The sequence below is a fragment of the Vulpes lagopus genome, chromosome X (genome assembly GCF_018345385.1).
Source record: "Vulpes lagopus strain Blue_001 chromosome X, ASM1834538v1, whole genome shotgun sequence".
Classification (NCBI taxonomy): Eukaryota; Metazoa; Chordata; class Mammalia; order Carnivora; family Canidae; genus Vulpes; species Vulpes lagopus.
The window spans coordinates 33151992-33173968 of NC_054848.1; the positions used below are offsets into that span (position 1 = coordinate 33151992).

Consider the following 21977-nt stretch of genomic DNA (forward strand, 5'->3'; position numbering starts at 1 on the left):
ATTGTACTTCAATTAAAAAAATAAAAAGCACAAAACCAAATGTGAAACACTAGTCGAATGAGATGCTCTGAGAAAACAATTTGGAAATGACCACACCGGTGGCTCTGGCACTTGTGCAAGCACCGGGATCACCTGGAAGTTTGGATAAAACACAGATTGCTGGGCCCACCTTCCTTCACGTCCAGGTTCAGTAGCTCTGGGTGCCGCCTAAGAATTCACATATCTAAGAAGTTCTCCGTGGTGGTGCTGCCCCTGCTGATCTGTGCTCTCCCCCAAGCCTCCTGGGTCCTCTCCATCTGTGCTCTCCCCCAAGCCTCCTGGGTCCTCTCCCAGAGGGTAACAAGGTCATTAACATATCAATGACCCTGAACAGACCCGCAAGAAAGAAACCTACTTAACCCCGCATTTCCCAACTACCACTCATTCTGCTGCCCCTACAATCTCTATGGCCCTCCCTGAGAAGCAGTGCTGCAAGGAAGCCACTTTCAGAAATGTTCTGTTAGGGATGGTCCTGACGAGCACAAAGATTACAGGCTCCTAAAAGAACAGCACCCGGCCAAAGACAGATGTGCAAATCAAGCCCTCGGCACCAAGGTAAGGGGCTGGGAGAGTCGCAGGCCGGACCACACAGCAAGGTCCTGGCAGGGCAGCAGATCTGGAAAGATGCCCAGAAGTCCACGCAGCATCAAGAGAGCCTGTCAGCAGGTAGCAGAGGCCAGTCGGCCTCCAGCTTTGAATTAGGATATCAGGCCCGGCCAAGAATTGGCAAGAGTAAACAAGGTCCTAGCTTCTAGAGGGTCTGAGAGGTTACCAAGCCTCGAAGGCAGATCCTGAGACACCCAGTTATCTGTCACATAAACTGACAGTAACAGGGTACGGGGCTAGTTACAGCATGCGGGCCCATATCTCTTAGAAGACTCCCTACCAAAGGCCAACACGAGTCCTGAGCTGAGCCGCACGGTGAACGAGAAGCAGCCCCACGCCCCTAGGAGTTTGTTAGATGGTTAGCTCTGACTTCACAGGTCTGAGGTGGGCTTGGAGATTCTAGAATTCTCTCAAGTTCCCAGATGAGACTGGGACTCTATCCATACCTTGAGTAGCGAGGCCCCAGTTTAGGGGTGGCAGACATTTTGTAAAGGCCCGGATAAGAAATAACCTCCGGCTTTGCAGGCCACATGGTCTGTGTCATCCCTACTCAACCCAGCCATGGTATCACCAAGCAGCCACAGACAGTGCCCAAACAGATGAGCATGGCCGTGAGCCAGTGACACAGATATTTGAATCTCATGAAATCTTCCCACGTTAGAAAATATTCTCCTTCTGACTTCTCCAACCATTTTAAAACTTAAAAACCATTCTTGACTCACTGGTCATACAAAACCAGGCAGTGGGCCATATCTGGCCTGCCCAGACTTACTTGGGAGACCCCCGCCCTAGATCCTAGTCATCAGACAAGATCTGCCAAAGCAGAATACAGAGCCCACCCTCCCCTCATCCCCATCCCAGAAAAGGTCGAGGCTGCCCTTCTTTTTTTTTTTTTTTTTAAGATTTTACTTATTTATTCATGGGAGACACACAGAGAGAGGCAGAGACACAGGCAGAGGGAGCCTGGGATTCGATCTGCAGGGAGCCTGGACTCCAGGATCGCGACCTGAGCCAAAGGCAGATGTTCAACTACTGAGCCCCCCAGGTGCCCGGGAGGCTCCCTTTTTATTGCTGCTACCAGTTGGGTCTCCCTGACTTGCCCCATTCGTGGGGCTTGGGGGTGCAGAGTGCGAGGGGCTGCATGTGCTCTTCCGACTTCCCTGCTGGTGTTGCCCGCCACGGGGCTGCCCCCTCCCTGATCCCAGGGGCCTCAGTTTCTAGTACAAAGATGTGTAATCCCCACGGTGGCAATTCTGAGTCACAAGACAAGGTCTGGCTGGAGAGGCAGGGGAGGCCCTGACCGCCCCAGCAGGGCTTTCTTAACAAGCTGAAGCTATTTCTAAGGGACGACTTAGCGGCAGAGCAGAGCCAGGGGAGGCTCCTGTCCCCACTCACTGAAGGTGGCTCTGCTGCTGCTTGGAGGTCAGGCCTTGGAGGACTTCAAAGGACATCGAATCCAGGTTCCCCCTCGGGGCTGGGTTTGTTTTGGAGCTGGAAGAGCGAGTAGAGACCTAAAGGCTGTGCAGGCTTATCTCAGGAATGTCGGGAACTGCGGAAAGGAAGTCTAGGGACCAGGAGGGAGGCAAAGCCCAGAGGAGAGGGGGGAGGAGGCGAGGGGGCGACTGTGTGGCAGATGGGAACAGGCACGCCGCCTGCTCTTGGCAAAGGCGCTGAAGTCATTCATCACACCAGTACTTCTGAAATTTCACTGTGGAGAAGGATCGGTGGGTGGGGGGATCTTCTTAACATGTGAGCGCTGCTTGGGTAGGTCTCGGACAGGGCCTGAGCTTCTGCATTCCTCTTTCTCTTTCTTTCTTTCATTCTTTCTTTCTTTCTTCCTTCTTTCTTTTTTGAATTGCATTTGCCGACATACAGTACAGCATTATTTCTCGACGTAGTTCTCAAGAATCCGTCAGTTGCACATAACACCCGGCGCCCCACGTCTGACCCGCTCCCAGGGGATCCAAGGATCCGCGCGTGCCAGGGTGCGGCCCGGGTGAGCCAGCACGCTCTTTTGGTTGGTTCTGTTCTCCTCTGAAACAGCCACAAGCTCCGAAAGGCTATGGCGGGTTCCACTGGGGCGAGCCACTGACGCCCAGGACGGCCAGGCATCAGGTTGTTCGGGGAATTCCCGCCACCGTCCTACCCACCGAAAGAGCAGGCCGGGGGCAGCCCGGGGGGCCCAGCGGTTCAGTGCCCCCTGCAGCCCAGGGCGTGATCCTGGAGACCCGGGATCGAGTCCCACGTCGGGCTCCCTGCATGGAGCCTGCTTCTCCCTCTGCCTGTCTGTCTGTCTGTCTGTCTGTATCTTGAATAAATAAATAAAACCTTTAAAAAAAAAAAAGAGCAGGCAGGGTCTCAAATCATCCTGACTACCACTCTTCAATCCTGAGCCTTGGGTCTGCCTCTATCCTTTTCCTAATCAGCCCGAAGTCTGTCTCCTAACCAAGCTCGGTGCCCACGTACCCACACACGGCACTTAGCTCTCATTTTCTTTCTGATTTGGGCCCAAGGGTGTCCGATGACCAGCAGCGAAAGGGTGGCAGGCAGCCTTAGGTGACTCTCACCACCATAGTTGGCAGAACAGACACGGCTTTCTCACTCAGGCCTTGAGTGGAAGCTGTTACCGACTTGGGATAAAATGATACCACTTCGTCAAAATGACAGATGTCAAGAGTTGCTGAGGACGTGGAGAGGCTGAAACTGCCACACACCGCTGGTGGGAATGGACAAGGGCGCAGTGGCTTTGGAAAACTGCCGAGGTATCTATCCAAGAGAAATGACACCATTGTGCCCACATGGAAACTTATGGGGATGTTTGCTACATTACTCATAATAATCAAAAAGTGGAAACGCAAATGTCCATCAAGTGATGAATGGATAAAATGTGGTCTATCCCATGCAATGGAATAAAATTCAACCACACAAAGGGATCAAGTAGTGATACCTGCCTCAACATGTTTGAACTTTGAAAGCATTATGCTCGGTGAAAGAAGCCAGACACAAAAGGACAAATATTGCATGATTCCATTTGTACGGAATGTAAAGAATAGGCAAATGTGTAGAGACCGGAAACAAGTGAATTGTTGCCTAGAGCTTGGGGGTCGGAGTTAGGGAGTGACGGCTATGGGGCAAAGGGTTTCTTTGGGGGATAATGAAAACGTTCTAAAATCATGGTGATGGGATGCCTGGGTGGCTCAGTGGTTGAGTGTCTGCCTTTGGCTCAGGGCATAATCCCAGGGTCCTGGGATTGAGTCCCACATCAGGCTCTCCATAGGGAGCCTGCTTCTCCCTCTGCCTATGTCTCTGCCTCTCTCTGTGTGTCTCTCATGAATAAATAAACAAAATCTAAAAATATAAAATAAGATGAAATAAAACCATGGTGATGGATACACAGTTCTGTGAATACACTACAAATCACTGTATTGGTTTCAGTGGGTGAATAGTATGGGATGCAAATTATATCTCAGTAAAGTTGTTAAGAATGTCATGACATATCAGTTGAGGAGCCAAAGCAAGTGGTGGAGAGAGGGAGCATCCCCAGATGCTTACAGCCCTTGAGGAACATGCAAGCAGCCCCAGGCATGAGAGCCTCCCTCGGCAGCCAAGTCCTGAGAGACACAACGATGCCCGAAATACACCGAGACAGGGGTTCAGCGAGTGCCCGCAGTGGGAATGATCCTGACCTGCCCCTCTTCTCCGGGCCTGGCACAGTGCCTAACACGTAGTGGCCACTCAAAACTGAATTCAGGACAAGCCTGGGGAGAGTGATGGGAATTCTGAAGCTACCACTTAGCTCTAAACCCAGCTGTGCTTCTACAGCCCTAGGTGACCACAGACAAACCTCTTCAACTCACCAAGCCTCGGAGGCTCATCACTAAGACACAGGGGTTAGGTCTCGGGTGCTCCAAGTCGGGTATTCCACAGTTCCACAGATTAGGTGACCCACACAGGGGAGCCTGTATGTGGAAGGGAAACTCCACAGGAATCTAGATAGGGCCTGAGATACCCAGCAGGGTCAGGACTGGCCAGAGGCATTCTCCCTCTTAGATCTCATCACACACACTCATTGAGAGCCACCAGGAGGACACAAAATGAACGAGAGACTCCAGGATCTGCTCACATGGCCGGAGGCCTCAGATCCATGAGCAACTAATAGGGAAACAATATGATTCCACCCCTTGGAAAGCTAAATTAAAATCTAAGTGGAAACAGGATTTCAACACTGGATGTTTAAAGGAGTCAGAGCCTTTGTCTGACGAATGCTGAGTCAGTGGCAAATCTGTCAGAGTTCTTCTATGGATCAGGCCAATCTGGGGGCAGAGTCTCAGAAGGTGGGGGACGTGGCCACGCCACCACTTCCTCACCACTCCACAATGAGCCTGCCAACCCTTGGCTCAATCTTTGCCCTGTGGCCCTAATTTAGCCAGTGTTTTTGAACATTCCTGGATCCCTGGATCTGGCAGGGTCATTCAGCTCAACCACCCACACAGTAAGTGGCAGGCCAGAGTCATCAGTCAGAGGGTCCCAGGGCGCAATCGGCTTTGGAGAGACAGATGGTCATTAGGCTTAACTGGGCAGACACTGCGAAGAGCCAGTGACAGCAGACCAAACAAGCTGCTGGTACATGTGACCGACCGCACTACAGGTCACTGTGAAAGCAGGGCAGAAGAAATAGCGGGACGATATTTTAAGGCCAAGGCAGAAAGTCTGCCCCCAGCTCTATGTTTGGATTTGTCTGACTATTACTCATTAAAAAACGTTTTAAAACCAGTGTACTCAATTTACAACCCCAAACCTCTGGGATAATCCAAGCCATTAGGTCCAAACCCATTTATCTTCTCCCTGGAGAACAATGCATAAAGCGGCCTCCAGTATGAGCTAAGGATTACGGGTGAGTGAATCATGCAGCTCAGGAATGAGCACTCTAGAGGTTTCGGAGTCGAGTGCGCCATGCAAACCGTAAGATCCAGGTGAAACCAATTACCATCTGGAAAACTTGGGAGCTTCGCAATGCTACCAATGACTTTTCTCTTGCTCAAGCTTTAACCTTAAACTGTGATCTGAAAATCCTGCCCTGGGAACTCCCGGGAGTTTCGAAGTCTCCTAGTATCATATCCCAGGGAGATATGAAATCCAAGAGCCTCATCAATGAAGTAGGCCCTGACCCGTCACCTGTCGGGATGGGTCTCTTCTTCAGAGCAGCGCCAATTTCCGCTGACATTTTGCTGTCTGGCATTCCTTACTCTTGAATTAACATCTTGGAAATTCCAGTTAAATCCTGCAGGAGTATTTGAAACAGAATGCTTGTTCTCTGTCACAATTAGTTTAGGCAGTTAATTAATCCACAAAAATTGACTGAAGATCGTCCCTCCGGTGGCAGACACTGCTAAGTGAGGGGTACAACAAGTTGCTGGCCCAGGCCCAAAGACAATCAATTACAATCTATGATTATGCCTACTTTGTTGGGTGTTGCTTTTTAAGCGAGGAGAAGGAGACATTGTACCACTCACTGTCTGCAACCCCAAAGATCACCTGCTCACTGGTTCAATCACAGTTTTCCAAGCCTGGCAATTTCATCTTACTTTGTATGTAGATGTTTTTGCCTGTGAAGGGCAGCTCGCTCTCGAAATTCATGAAGATGATCTAGTGAGTAGTGGTTCGGAATTGGGATAAGAGCCTTCTCCCCAGAAAAAGAACACCCATGTAGACTTTGATTCCCAATCTCCAGATGTTCTTAGAGTAGCGCACAGGCCCCCTCTGTTAGCCTTCCTTGGGCCTGCAGAGCTGCTGTCATGGGCATCAGCCACCCATCAACATCATTCTTTAGTATCCAAGCCTGGTGCTCCTGCATGGCTGCTCTCTGTGCTCCCAGGGCCTGTCCACCGGCCTCTGCTACATTTACCCACCCAGAGGAGCTGGTGTCTACATCCCTGTAAGATAGGAAGTACTGCCAGAAGGAATTCCCCACCTTCTTCACTCCGTTGTCCCAAGCACCTCATCATTTGGTGTCTGCTTGAAAAAGTCTCTGGGTAGAGCCCAGTTGTCATCAGAAAAGGCAGAAATGGAATCTATTCCCAAACCACATTCAAATATCCAAGAGAAAAGTATAGGCTTAAAAGGCTCCCATACACAATGCCCCATAAAAGCTGACAGTCGAGAACTCACACAATGGCCAACCGAACCGAAGGGGCTGGCTCAGGAAACTCCCCAGGAACTGGAGCTCATTCACCCTGCTATGCTGGAAGTGAATCTTTAACCTGGGGATTCATCATAACTTGGCTGCCACAAGCTCATACTATGCTATAGCCTGGCAAAAGGAAACCTTCTTCTGTTTAAACTCAATCTTCACTTTCAATTACCCATTTTAGGCGCGTTCTCTGAAAGGGGAATTGATGTAGTGCACATATTTGCGTTCACTAAGGAAGCCATTCAACCGCTTTGGAAGGGGCTGTAGCAAAGTGGCCAACAAAAATAATAAATGTACGCTCCAGCTTGTGGCTGCAGTACGTTTCTCGCCTTACAGACCCCAACAGAGAAGGTTATTGCTTAAACAGAGGGTGTTCGCGGATCTAAAAAGCAACCTCTACAGACAGCGAGCCACAGTGCCCACGCATGGAGATTCATGGTGGCACAAAGCCCTGGTTACCTATGCGCATTTCTCACCTCCTTTCTGTCCTGTGGCCCATCAGCCAAATTCAAGGGCTATTAATTTGATCAGCACAAATGCCCACTTGGCTCAAGGTGCTCGGCCAGGCACCATGAGAAACAGAAAGAAGGTGAAGACACCACAGCGCCGGCCTTCAAGAGCACAGAATCTCGAAGTATACAGGTGTGCATACAGTATTGGACCGTCCGGCATGTGTCATCAATGGCACAAGAAAAACATGAAGAGCCATGGGTGTTTAAGGGAAGGCAGAAGAAGCTTCCCATTTGAGGAATCAAGGAAAAGTTTCATCCAAGAGAGGGTGTCGTTGGAGGATGGAGAGAATTTGGGCAGACAGGTGGCTGGGGTAGGGGGCGAAGGGCCAGGCAGGGCAGGGGCGAATTCCAGGGGCAGGAAGCAGTAATCGCCAAGAAGAGGGAAAATGTGACTCAAGCTCTGCAAAAAAACAGGGAGTCTCTTTCAGCCACATTTTAGGAAACCAGGAGAGAAAGGCTGAAAATTGAGGCTGGAAGCAATGGTGTAGTCCCCTGAAAACAGCTGAGAACTTTCTAGTTAACATAAGAGAGGACAGGGAGCTGCCGCTCTAGGTTTTTGAGTAGGACAGTAACGTGATGAAAGTAGAGTTGTACTTAAAAGACCAGTATCTGGCCAGAGAAAGTAGAATGGGTCAGAATGCGGGAAGAATGTTCTAGCAAGCAAGAATGTTCTAGTAATCATTGAAAAGAGAGGGGCTATATTTTAATGGTGGTGCGAAGACTGATGAGGTGGGAAGGTATGAAGACAATGCTTGAAGGATGGTTTCTGGTGTCTCTTTCAGCTCACAAATCTGTGAAATGAGAAGCAGTAACCCCAACATACTGGACTGCACATGTTCTCGGTGAAGAAAATGCTAGAAGAAAATGTCCTGCTCTCCCCAGCATTCCCCCTCTTTTCTTCCCCCCTTTTTAATGAAGAGGCATTTTTTTTTCAGCTCCTTACATGTTATAACTCCAAATCGAAATTTCTAGCTTAGCCTGCTCCTGGAGAGACTTTAATTGTATATCCTGAGCCAGGTGTTCAGTTCCTAATACTTATCTGCAAAGGCGGTTGGACTGCTTTGGCTGGTGTGGTCTGGTTGGGCTTTGTGCAAACCTCACTCGGTTTTCCTGACTGGTGAAACCCTGCTAGCTCACCAGTTCTCTCCAGGCATAAGATTCACGAAGGCTTTCTTAGTGCCCACCACGCTCATTCTCCACCTTCAACCTTGCTTGCATGATGAGGTGGAGGGAACCTCCAAACTCTCAGGTGTAAATGAGGTTCCAAGAGTTCATTTAAGCACAGAATAAAAACGGAAATGTAAATCAAAACCACAATGAGCTATTACCTCACACCTGTTAGAATAACTATCATCAAAAAGACAAGAAATAACAAGCGTTGGCCAGGATGTGGAGATGAGGAAACCCTCACACAGCGTTGGTGGGAATGCAAACTGGTGCAGCCACTGTGGAAGGCAGGATGGAGGTGCCTCAAAAAATTAAAAAATAGATACTGTGTGATCTGGTGTCCATTCCACTTCTGGGTATTTATCCGAAGAAAACAAAAACAGTAACTCAAAAAGATATCTGCATCCCCATGTTCACTGCAGCATTATTTGCAATAGCCAAGATATGGAAGCAACCCAAGCGTGCACTGATAGATGAATGGATAAAGAAGACGTGCTGTGTGTGTGTGTGGCAATACTATTCAGCCACAAAAAAAGAATGGAATCTTGCCATTTGCAATGGACAACATGGAACCTTGAAGGCATTATGTTAAGTGAAGTAAGTCAGATAGAAAAGAAAAAATCACCATATGATCTTACTTATATGTAGAAGCTAAGAAACAAAATAAAAAGCCCCAAGCTCATAGATTCAGAGAGTAGACTGGTGGTTCGAACGTTGGGGGGGGGGGAAGTAGGGAATGGGCAAAATGGGCAAAGGGGGTCAAAAGGTACAAACTTCCAGTTACAAAATAAATAAGCCACAGGCATGTAAAAATGTACAGCACAGTTACTCCGAGAGTGAATCTTAGAAGTCTTCATTGCAAGAAAAAAAATTGTAACTGCATATGGTGACTGATGGTACTAGACTTCTTGGGGTGATCATTTCACAATGTACACAAATAGCAACTCATTATGTTACACACCTGAAACTAACATGTTATGTCAGCTACACCCAGAAAAAAAAAAAAAACAAAAAGAACAGACTAAAAAGTCTCATCTGCTATAGGCATACAAACACAATCAAACACAGACAACTTTGCTAAGAACTTTCTATACATTTCCTGTGGATTTTTGCAGACACTGTGTCTTTGCTAGGCTGCAAACAATGAATCAGATGGCCAGAAAAGCTGCATCAAATTCAAAGATGGAAGAACTCCAGAGACCTTCTAGGAGTGGGAATGATTTACTCTGTGACAGATTAGCTATTAAATCTCAGACAGTTATATAAAGGTGGTGGGAATGATGGGGCCCTTGACCCCCACATCCCTCTTTCAGAGGTTCCCAATTCCAGGCCTCTCACCTTCTCTCTTACTGGAGACATAATGTGCACTTGCTAAAGGAGTGCCTCTGAAATGATGTGCAAAGCCATCTGTCACCCAGCACTTGGGGTGAATTCAGCTGATGTGACCTGCCTCGGGACCCACTGGCCCACAGAGTCTCCCCTCTCCAGCCTTGGCAAACCTCTGGCTTGGACTGAATACCCCTCCTTTAGGTTCAACAGCCCCAGCAGAGCCCATTTCCCGAGAGAGACCCCACTGAGAGGTGCCCAACTGGGGGCAGCCTGCTGGCGGGCAGGGTTAGCCAGGCGCGGTTCCCCAAAGCCAGAGAGGAGAGCCCAAAGTGGCAAACCAGTTTTTTCTGTGGATGGCTGGGCCCTGGCAGCAAGGTCCACGACAGATGGATAGATGCTGGGACAAAGGAGAGCAGAGGGATTTGAGATGGAAAAAGAGAAGAGGCCCTTTGGCTGAGAAAGGCTCCAGCAGAGGTCCGGGCAGCCCAGAGATGCCTGGGACCTCAGCGTGAGCGGCTCGCTGCTCCAGCTTCGCAACCTCTCCCTGCTCCTGTCCTGGCCAGTACTGCCCCCCCTTCCCCTCCCCTCCACGATTGTTTTAACCCAACTTCGGCTAAAGGGGAGTGGGGGGCGTGGACATGGACTTGCCGGGGCTGAGGATGAAGTCTCCTTTCTACTTTGCCCTCAATCCGTTCCTACCAAAGAGCTTAAAACTTGCACGAGTCTGCTCGAAACACAAACGTTCCTGTTGATCACTTTACACGTTTGTTTGCCTCCCGCATTCATGCGGGGAGGTGCGGGGTATTTCCAGCAGCCGGCCCTACAGCTGCGGGGCACACTACCTGGGAGCCCTCCGCCGCCCCGTCCTTCACGCAGGACTTGGCAGGTCCACCCCGCACAGCCCCGCTGTGACGTGCCCACACTGTTGAACGCAGAGCCAAATGTCTGCACGCTCTGAAGTCCACGTCCCCCACTTTCCCATTAGCACTAAGTTAAAACGCGCCCCTGGATTTCTTCTCCATTCCAGGGGGGCAAAGGCGCATCCATGTTGCCCTGGTCCCCTGAAGCTCTCTGCCAACCCAAGACTCCCAGATGAGGGAGTTGGCTGGAGCCTTCTGAAAGGTCAACACCAAAGCTTTTGTCGACGCGGCGGCGAGAGCCCCGAATAAACGCCAGGGGCCCCTTAGATGCTAGAGGCCACGCCCCCGCCGTGGGAGGCCACGCCCCCGCCTAACTGCCGCGCGTGTGTCACCGAGCGCCTGCCCCAAGTCACCGCTGTCAGCTGGCACCTCTCTCCCGGAGGCACAGACTTTCTCGGAATCCCCAGCAGGGGGGGTCGGGGGGATGCGGGAGAGGCCCCGCCCGTGGCGTCCACGGGGGCCGCTGTCCCGCGGCGCGTGCCCGGCAGCCCCCGGGGTGGCCCGGGACCCCCAGGGGAGCGGGTAGGGGCTCCTTCCAGGCCAAGCTGAGGCCCCCCGGGCCTCGGCCGCGCGCCGCCCGGTGACAGGCACCACTCCAGGTGCCGAGAGACCAGCCGGCCGCCCAACTTCCCTCCGTGGCCTCGGGCGCCAGCGTGGGTCCGCTCGGGTCCCGGGGGGCGCGGAGGCGGGGGGCTGACCGCCGGCTCTCCCCTCGCGGTGCCCAGACGCGAGCCCACCGCGCGCAAGCCCCTCCCGGGGGCCACCGAAGCCGAGCCCCGGGCGGACAAAGGGCGCCCCGCCGGGGAGGCTGCCCCGCCTCCGGTCCTACCTGGGGAGGCGCGGCTCGGCGGGACCCGCGGCAGCAGCAGCAGCAGCAGCAGCGGCGGCGACAGCAGCGCGGCCCGGAGTGCGGGGCTCCCCATGGCGCGGCGGCGCTCGCTTCGCTCGGCTCGGCTCCCGCTCGGCGCTTCCAGGGGGCGGAGGAGACGGACGGGGCCGAGGGGCTGCGCGGCGGGCGGGCGGGCGGGCGAAGCCGAGCTGGAAAACTCCTCCTCTCGCCGCTGTCCCTCCCGCCCCCCTTCCCTCCCGCCCGCCGGGGCTGGCCCGCCTTCCTCCGCCTCCCGGGACGCGGCGCGGGCCGGGGCTGCGACCCAGCCCTGCTCGGTGCCAGCGCTTCTCCTGCAAGCGGGGCAGGCCCCCAGGACAGGAGAGCGCACCGCCTGCTCCCCAGCGCCTCCCTGCCCTCCCACCCCGCTCACCCCAGCACACACGCCGGCGCCCCGCCGCCTCCCGGATCCCGGGCCCCCGCGCTGTCATCTGCGCAGGGAGCCGCGTGACTCATCCTGTGTGACGGGACCACCGGTCGGGCCCCCGTGGCCCGTGCGGCCGGCTATTACCCGCCACGTTCGCGACCTGACCCTCAGGACCGCGTCTCAGTCGGATGATGCCCATTGTACCCAAGAAGACACCAATGCTTGGAAGCTTGCCCAGTTCGCCTTAAGGACACAGAGGGGATTTGAAGTTCGCTGTGCGGTTCTGTGGCACCGACGTCCGTCCTACAGCTTCTCTGTTTCTCTTCTGTAAGGGAATGAATCGAGGGCTGGGCTGGGTGCCTGCTGCACTGCAGTTTGGAATGGGCCTTGGGGTTCTCTTTCCAGGGTGGGCTGATGCACAAGAACGAGGCACAGAAAGTTCCCTGTCTTCGCTCCCAGTCTTGGGAATCCAGCTGTTGTGCTTTTCTGCAACCAGATTTTCCCATTTCCTGAGTTGTTCTCCACCACCTCCAAGGACACCAGGACCAGCCTGAAGCCTCCACCCTGTGCTGTGGCCTGGCATCAGGATGGGCTTTCTAGGCTGCCTGCAGGACGGATCTGATTTCTTCTTCCAGGCTTTCCCAAATGTTTTCTTTTCTGTTTTGTTTTCGTGTTTTTGGAAACCCGCAAGGCACAAAGCAGCACCGCACTCCTTTCCTGCCCCAAAGAGGTCTCAGGGCTGCTGCATGAGGTTGTGCACTGTACAAAGGTGCCTGGAGGAAGGAGCGAGCGGGAGTGGAAATCCAGTCACCTCGGGGTCAGGGAGCCCTGTGCCTTGGCAAGGGCCACATACCTTGTGGAAGGGACAACTTTCTCCTTGCCACAAGCAGTCTGATCCACTAGCTAGGCTAAGAGCCCTGGGATTCGAATTCTTTTATGGAGAGGGCAAACCCATTTCCCAATTCTCACAGAAGTCCCAGACTTGAACTTCCATCTTATCCTCTCCAGGCCTGAACAGGGAGGGTAGGTTCCCTCATCTCCTACCGGATTCTCCACTGCTGCTCCCTCCTCAAGGAGCCAACAACCCCTCAATAAGCCTCCAGTTGCAAGAAAATGAGGCAGATCAGCCTCATCTACGGCCTCCATCAGACCACACTCACCACCCAGTGGTTCTCAACCCTGTCCAACTACAGGGGGCCAGGGGAAGGGTGGGCATTTCATGAAAACGCGACATCAGGGCTGAACCCAGCTCAGTGGAATGAAGATCTGTAGGGATGTGGCCTGGAGTTTGACCAGATGTGTATTTTTGCTCCCTAATGTTCAGCGGGGCAGGTTTTAGGATGGCTTAAATTCTAGGCCAGCATTTCTCAACCTAGGTACCGATGACCTTTGGGGCTTGATCCTGCTTTGTTGGGTAGAGTGGCAGCCTGTGCCCTGAAGGATGGTTACCAGCATCCCTGGCCTCTGTGCACCAGTAAAGATGCCAGTAAAACACCTCATTTTCCAAGTCATGACAATGAAAGAAATGCCAGACGTTGTCACATGTCCCCGAGGGAACGTTTGCCCCCAGTTGAGACAACTGTTCTAGGCTCCCAAACAGAGGTGAATGCACATCCCACATTCCAGGCCCAGGGTAGTGCTTTCCAGCAGCTTTCCTTCACCATATTACCTCTGAAGCAAGTTCCACTCACAGAAACCAGCCTAAGTTCTACTACTAGGCTGAGAAGGAACAGCCGGCTCTCTCCCAGCACACGAGTCTGGCCCAATTATAACAAATACTGCTCTCTGTGTTAAGAGTTTTCCTCTTTGCATGTGTCCTGCTAAGTGAAACAGGCCAGGCGGAGAAAGATGAATACATATGATTTCTTTCATATGTGAAAATTAAAAAACGCAACAAATGAACAAAGGAAAAAAGAGACAAAGCAGAAACCAGACTCTGAGCTCCAGAGAACAAACAGATGGTTGCCAGAGGGGAGGAGGGCGAGGGGTTTTGGGTGACATAGGGAATGGCGATTTAGGAGGGCACTTGTGATGGGCACCAGGTGACATATGGAAGTGGTGAATCATTATATTGTACACCTGAAACTAACACTTGGTTAACTGTCCTGGAATTAAAATACAAAGATAAAAATAAAATATACCAAGTGTTATGGCAAAAAGAATGTTTTTCTCTTTGCTGCCTTAAAGCAAATGCCAATCAGATTTTATTACTATTACTCCTGTTACTATTTTTTCAAGTAGGCTCCACACCCAATGTGAAGCTCGAACCCACAACCCAGAGATCAAGATTCACATACTTTACTGACTGAGCCAGGTGCCCCATCACGACTACTATTATTCCAGGTCTCTCTCTGATAGAAGGGATGAGGGCAGAGGACGAGGAAGGAAAGAGCAGTTCCTCCCACAACATCTTGCTAGACAACAGGATGCTTATGTAGACGAACAAACCTGTCAGACAACTAAACCCACAAGACGGGGTAATGAGTTGATGGAAACAGGCAGAGCAGTCACTCAGGAAGTGCCACAGACCTATCATCTCACTCCTGTCCTGCTTGACATAACTATTAATGGATTGAAAAAAGGCAGTGTCAGCATGAGACACCACGATGGATAGGCAGGTAACGGGTTGGTTCTAAACATCTCCCTAGGCAGGAGCGCTGCATGGACTCTGAGCATCGGGTAAGGATAAAGGTGGCATCCTACGTTAGATCTCAAAAATCCAGCTCACAGATCACAGAGGAGGAGAAAGAGGCTTCACAGGAATGGCTGTGAGAGCAATCGAGTGCCTTCCAAATTAAGAAAGATCTCTCAGGCCCTTCAGGGCCATGCTGACAGGGCCTGTTCTGTCCGCGGAAGCATTCCTGAGTGCTGGGCCAAGTGCCAGAGGAGAGGAGAAGGGAACACAGACATCAAAGCCTGGCAGGGGGCATGGACATGTCTTTCCACTCGGTGCAGAGTGCTGAGGAGGTTGGCTTAAACACCCCAGTCTTCTCCTGAGTCAGAGCAGAATGACCCGCGGTGGAGAAGGAAGAGGATTCCCAGGATTCACCCCCCACTTTCTGCCTTGAGCTTGTTGGCTGAGAACAGTGAAGGAGAACCTGATGGCCCCCTCCCTCCCACAGGACAGAGACTTCCTGAGGACTGCGGTCAAGGCCCCGTGCCCCCTGCCATCCGCCCCCCACAGCACCTCCTTCTCCTACCCTTTCAAGCCAGTTCTTCTCTTCTCTTTCCACCTCCTTTCAGAGTAGAGGGCCTGAAGTTTGAGGGGGAAAGTTGGTGGCTCAGTGTACCTTGGTAAATGGACTGGAATTATCCAAAGTCAAGGAGCCTATGTCAATGCTTCTCAAATCATCTGTAGTAAAGGACTACTATTTTAAAATGTCCAATCCAAAAATAAAAATAAAAAATTCCAATCCATCATTGAAAAATGCGTTTATAAAATCACTAAACGGGGGTGCCTGGGTGGCTCAATGGGTGAGGTGTCTGCCTTTGGCTCAGGTCATAATCCCAGGGTCCTGGGATCGAGTCCCGCATCGGGCTCCCTGCTCCGTGAGAGGTGTGCTTCTTCCTCTGCTCCTTCCCCTCCCCATGCTCTCTCTCGCTCGCTCTCTCTCTCTCTTTCTCTCTCTTTCAAATAAATAAAATCTTTAAGAAAAAAAGAAAATCACTAAACAGGACTCACTAGAAAAACACTGAAAAAAAAAAAAAAGCCAGAGAGTAGCACATAGCTCCAGGCACTACACTTTGAGTAGCAGAGTTATAATAGATTCAGCTTGTTACATTACTGTTCCTACATGAACTACAGACTATAGTAGACTCTCTCCAGGTTTCTGGGAACTCAAGACAAAGACAAGGAGATTCGACCTCAGTTTCTTGGAATCACGCTAAAAGAATGCCAGAAAGATAGGGCATGTTGGGTCGGTACTTTTGCTCACCGGTATCTATTAAATATCCAGATGGGAGAAGGTTAAGGTAAGAATGCTGGAGGTCAAGATCAAAAAGCTAAGGCCGGTCCAACAATAGTATCTGTTTATAATCCTCTGGCTTACAGATCTTTCTTCTCTTTCTAAGATAAATACTCAGAATGAACCAACACAAGCTCTAGGAGATGAAAAATGTCTGTAGCATAAGGGAAAGGGAATATGTCTGCTCTAAAGATTCAAAGGAAACCATCTCTTTGAGAAAAATAAGAAGCTACAAAAAAAGGGGGGGGGGAATTTTAGGGCACCTTGGTGGCTCAGCGCCCTGCTTTTGGCCCAGGGCATGATCCTGGGGACCTGGGATCGAGTCCCACGTCGGGCTCCCTGCATGGAGCCTGCTTCTCCCTCTGCCTGTGTCTCTGCCTCTCTCTGTGTGTCTTTCATGAATAAATAAATAAAATCTTTAAAAAATTTTAGAAAATATTTACTTGGCTGTATTCAGTAACAGATTCGAAGGAAATGCTTCTAGAAAGCAGGAACAGGGGACGTCCCTGGGTGGCTCAGCGGTTTAGAGCCTGCCTTTGGCCCAGGGTGTGATCCTGGAGCCCCGGGATCGAGTCCCATGTCGGGCTCCCTGCATGGAGCCTGCTTCTCCCTCTGCCTGTGTCTCTGCCTCTCTCTCTCTGTGTCTCTTGTGAATAAATAAAATCTTAAAAAAAAAAGAAAGCAGGAACAGGAAAAAAAAAAGAAAGAAAGCAGGAACAGGAGGTCATATAGAAAATTAAGGAATAAAAGAAGACAGATTTAAAAAGGTAATGAATGGCTTTCGAGTCAGTGGCCACACGCTAGGCCGTCGCCACACGGGTCTTGACAACCAGAAAAGGCGGGGCAAGCAGGAAAAAACCAATGCCTTTCTCGGAGCTGACAAGGCACTGGGTTTTCAGGGCAAAGTGTCACCCATCGTTGTCCAGGAAGACGGGCATGTGCCCGCTGTGACAGCAGGGACAGGCTTACCTGGAGCCGTAGAGGAACGCAGAGATGGCAACTTAGGAAAAGCCGCTGCAAGCTGAGTGGGGGCTGTTAGGAGCGTGAGGAACTCCCGGGGCTGGGGCACCCCAGAGCCCCCCACGCGGCCGCCCCGCCTTCACCTCCAAGAACCCTCCGGGGTTGTCACCTTCACCGTGAAGGTCCAAGCCAGGCCCGCGGCTCTGGCAGGGGCTGGGGAGTGGGGAGCAACCATGGGGCGGCAGGCCCGGAGCCGGCTGCGCAGGGGCCCCTCCACCGGGAGGACTTCACCTGACCTGAGCTCACCTCAGGGAGGGCCAGGCCCCTCACCTATCTTGATGATTAACCCCCGCAAAACATCATTTGGGGACCCGCTCACTTGGGGTTCTGGAGGGGGCCCACCTACCTCAGCCACTCCAAATCTTGGTCGTGACTGTGGCTCCAGAAGTCCGGGGGGGGTCCCTAGAGCCACCCTAGAGCCACCCTAGAGCCACCGGAGGACAGGGGGCACAGGTCCCAGGCAGGCCGATCAGGCTTGCTCAGAAAAAACTGTAGAACCAGGGGCGCCTGGGGGGCTCAGCTGTTGAGCTTCTGACTTTGGCTCAGGTGGTGACCCCGGGTTCCTGGGGTTGAGTCCCACATCGGGCTCCCCGCACGGAGCCTGCTTCTCCCTCTGCGTATTCTCCGCCTCTCTCTCTGTTGCTCATGAGTGCATAAATAAAATCTTTTTTAAACATGTAAAACCAAGCCTGGTTGAAGGGGTCCCTCTTCGGTTAGGCGCTGTATGAAGGTGACGTAGGAAATGCTAGCTCTGAGTGGGGCTCAGGAAGAGAAAAGACGGGGCTGTGCAAGCCACTCTGCCACTTGGGCCACAGGAACTAGGGGGCGTGGTGCTCCTCAAGCTGCCAGCGGCAGATAGGGATGCGTTCCGACATCTCTTGCAAACTCCTATGGGTGCAACAAAATCTGACCCTTAAAATTCTGTAGGAATTCCCTGCCATCTTTTCTGGATTACTACTCCCCTTTCTAGAAACAACTCTGGATGGCTACTAGGCATTATTAGAGGCTGAACGCTTGGCTATGGGTCACCAAGTTCCCATGTAATCTGAGCTGCCTGTCATGAACCGAGTGCTGGCCAACTGGCCAAGCCATTGGGTATGCAGAGCAGCACCCCATCATCAAACGGAAGTGATGGTGCAGTCAGGCTCCAGCAGGCCCTGAGGGCATAAGTAAGTTGCAGTAGGAAGTGGCCCGAATGTCCATGGCACCTACTTTTGCTACGTGACCTTCTCTCTTCCAGCCTCCATCTCTGGCCTGGAGGACCATCTCCTTCCATCCCCCTCCATCTCCCTCCATCTCCCTCCATCTCTGGTCTGGAGGGAGCATTCCCTAGGACCAGGTGAATGAGGAGGAAAAAACCTCAGAGAGGTTTGCATGGCACAGAAGTACCAGCTGAGATGGTGGTGCAGAGTGGCAAACACCGCAGCCCTACTCTCTGCCAGCTCTGAAGGACCGCGTAGAGGGGAAATCCACCAGGAGGCAGGACTTTGAGTAGTCTACCCAATTATGGGAATAGACACAGGGGATATGGATTTGCCTTCCCTGTCCGCAGGTTTCTGCCAAAGTCAGCACCCCGGGTTCCTACCGAATACCGTATGTGCCATCTCAGTATTCCACAAGTGTTGCCTCCAATCAAGGGGCTCCCTTCACAGCAAATGGAGTGAGGCACTGGACACACACTCATGGAATTCACTGGTCTTACCATGTCCCCATGAGCCTGAAGCACCTCGATAGAAGTAGAGCACCCTTTCGAAGACACATTAATGCCCCAGCTAAGTGCACTGCAGAGCTGGGCAAGGCCCTCCTGGATGCTGTATATGCTTTGGGTCAGCAGCCAACGTATGACACTATTCCTGGCAAAAATGGGAAGGGTACTATTTAGTGTTACCTCCGCTGTTACTTCCCGTGACCATGCGTAGGCTCTGTGGGTCTAGAGATCTTAGTTTCAAAGAGAGGAATGCTTCCACCACTGGTGGGGGGTGGGGTCCAACAGTGACCCCACTGAAAGGGAAGTCAAGACCCCTGCCTGGGCCCTCAGAGTGCCTTGTACCACTAAAAAAATAGCAGAGAAGGGGGTTACTGTCTGGCTGGGGTGACTGGTCCTGAATGTCAGGGAGAAATCATGTTGCTACGACCACACAATGGATATAAGGAGAACGTCTAGAAAGCAGGAAATCCTCCTGGTGCCTTCACTACGCCCAGGTCCTGTGATTAAAGTCAACAGAAAACTACAACAACCCAACTCAGGCCAGGCTGCCAATACCCCAGAGCCTTCACGAAGGAAAGCTTGTGTCCTTCCACCAACTGAACCAGCCAGGGCCAGCAGCTGAGGTGCCTGCCGACAGCAAAGAGAATAAGCAATGCTAGAATGTAGGAAGAAGACAGCTATAAATATCAGCTAGGACCATGTGACCATTGCAGAGACAAGGACTGTAAGAGTCATAAATATTTCCTCCTTATTTTAATATAGATGTTTGTATATACATTAACCAGATATTTTTGCTTTTTCTTTGGCATCCCCTTATCGTCTAACACAAGATGTAATAGTAACACTTAACTTTATATCTCAGGATTTAAGCTATACGGTATCAACGAAGAACGGGAACCAGCTTGGAAAAGGATCAACATCACCCAAGGACAAAAATGGAACTTGGCATTCTCTTCTAGAGGAAAAGTTAGCATTTTTTTTCTTTACTTGTATGTGGGAAAGTTGTATAAGGCGTGTGGAAGTAGGACTTTGGTACTGTCCTTCTTCAGAGATTCTGTATACCTTAAGGAGACGTATATGGATGCTAAGTTGACTAGGGGTGGAATTTAATGGCTTTGTAATGAGTCACCTTGGCTGGGCTGAGCTACGTTTCCCAGAATTCATGCTCTTGTTTGTTTGCAGTTAGAGTCAGTCATAAGGGACATTCTCGGGGAACCTGGGGGCCTCAAGGGAAGCGGTGGCCATTTCGTGGTTCTCACCTCGCCGGCTTGCTGACTTTCCTCACTGGTGCGAAGGAGCAGGGCCTGCAGGTGCCCTCCCCGCCCCCGAGCCACCCTCAGACCTATCGGAGTCCTGCACCAGGTGTGTGTGCTTAGCTCTGTGACAAAGAGCCCCACTTCTGCTGGATGTCCTCCTCACCAAGGTCAGAGGCAACAAGAACTGACATAGGTCACAGCCCTTCCCCACGGGCTTCCAGCTCAAGCTTGCTGGTTCCAGTCTGCCCCTGCCTGCGCCCCTCCGCTTCACAGCTTTGCCTTCTCTACCACCTGCCCCGTGAACCCCAGCTCCAGCATCGGACCCAGAGACAGCAGCCGTAGGGAGACTGCTTCCCAAGTTCCCACGATTGCCGAAGAGCAATTCCCCGTAACCAATCCCTACGGGCCTGAGGCAACATAGATCCCCTCCTGACTCTGCTTCCCTGGCTGGACTCACCCTGACAGCGAGGAGCCAGCGTGGAGGGGAAATAGGGTCGGTACTGAACCTGCTAAGGTGGGGGCAACGCGGGTGGGAGGTCCGTGTGCAGATGGCTGGCGCTAAGAGCATCTGGGATTCGGTAGGAGAGAGGGGGAGAGGGGTCTGGATTTGAAATGCTTGCATGGAGGTGAAAGCTGAAGGCAGCCCAGTGGACCACTGCCTCGGGGGCACTGGGAAAAGCAGGAAGAAAAGGCAGACCAAGATATCCAAGCAGAATAGGGCAGAAGCCATAGCGAACCTCAGCTCATGGATCTTGACAAGGGGTCATCTGATCTCAGAGAGGGAGGCTTTCTTTTTTTTTCTTGCCAGAGAAGACCTGTGGAAAGACATTCCAAGGACCAGGACCCAGGACTAGAGGCTGATAGAACATGCAACGAAGTGCAGAAACATCAGTTAGATCCTGTGCCATACCCTCTTTCCTCTCCGGATTGAGCCCTGTCACCTCAAAGCCCTCTCCCCGGGTTGGAATGGGGTTGGTGGCCTTCCTCACCCTTCTGGGTTGGAATGGGGTTGGTGGCCTTCCTCACCCTTCTGGGTTGGAATGGGGTTGGTGGCCTTCCTCACCCTTCCGAACAGAGAAGCAGCAGGAGGAAACAACCCATCTCTGTCCCAGAGCCTATGCATCTGAAAAGCAGCGTTAACTCCCCTGAGCCTGGGATGTGTTTTGCATAAAGACCATCCTCAGAGATGGCTTCCAACCATTCCCATACTGATTTCCCATAGAAAACCCCAGTCCTTGGCCCAGGGGGATCTGTTCAGGACTCCACAGGAGTGGTTTGGGCCCCTTTACCCTTTCTTTATTCCCAACAAGACTCTTGGGCTGCCAACTTTGATGGTGGTACAGCTGACCCCTTGCTGAAGGCTGCATCCACTCAACTGTTTCCCCGTTCTTGTTAATTCCTGCTGATTCTGGTGATGTTGGCACGTCCAGGGGCCTCTGTCTCTTAGAATGCTGATTCATCCAGAAAGCATCTGCTGGAGGTAACAGCCTTGTCACGTGTTTCAAGTCAAAGGAGGATGTGTTGGAGGAGAAGGAAAGCTTTCATTTTCTCTCTCGTTTTCTCTTATGAGAGAGAGAGAGAGAGAGAGAGAGAGAGAGAGAGAGAGAGAGAGAGAGAATGAGAGTAGAGACATAGGGAGAAGCAGGCTCCCAGGGAGCTTGATGCGGAACTCGATCCCAGGACCCTGGGATCATGGCCTGAACCGAAGGCAGATGCTCAACTGCTGAGCCCCCCAGGCATCCTTCATTTGCTCTTATAATCAACCCAACGGTCTGCATCCCTGCAAGCACGAAGACTGGAAAATTAGTCTTTGAGACTCAAGAAAGGCTTCCAGCTGCAAGAACGGCTAACATACATGCCTGTGTGTGTGTGCGCGGTACAGGCTGTCTCTCCCTGTGCTCGTACTCATGCCCTTTCTCCTCTTTTTCCTAAAGACCTCCCTTGAGTCCTGGGTTTCTGGCTCGTTGTGAGGTCCTCGGGGAGGCCAGAGCACACGCAGAAACCCTGCTCTT

General features: G+C 51.8%; 1 protein-coding gene across 2 annotated transcripts in view; it reads right to left on the bottom strand.

Annotated features, from left to right (window-relative positions):
• SRPX (sushi repeat containing protein X-linked) overlaps positions 1 to 12326 on the bottom strand; it is a 112599-nt gene extending 100273 nt beyond the window's left edge. For both annotated transcript variants that reach the window (XM_041741614.1, XM_041741612.1), the window contains exon 1: positions 11593 to 12326. In XM_041741614.1, coding sequence (XP_041597548.1) covers positions 11593 to 11686 — 94 coding nt within the window. In that variant the 5' untranslated portion in view covers positions 11687 to 12326. The remainder of the gene's footprint in view (positions 1 to 11592) is intronic.
• Between the last annotated feature and the right edge of the window lie 9651 nt (positions 12327 to 21977).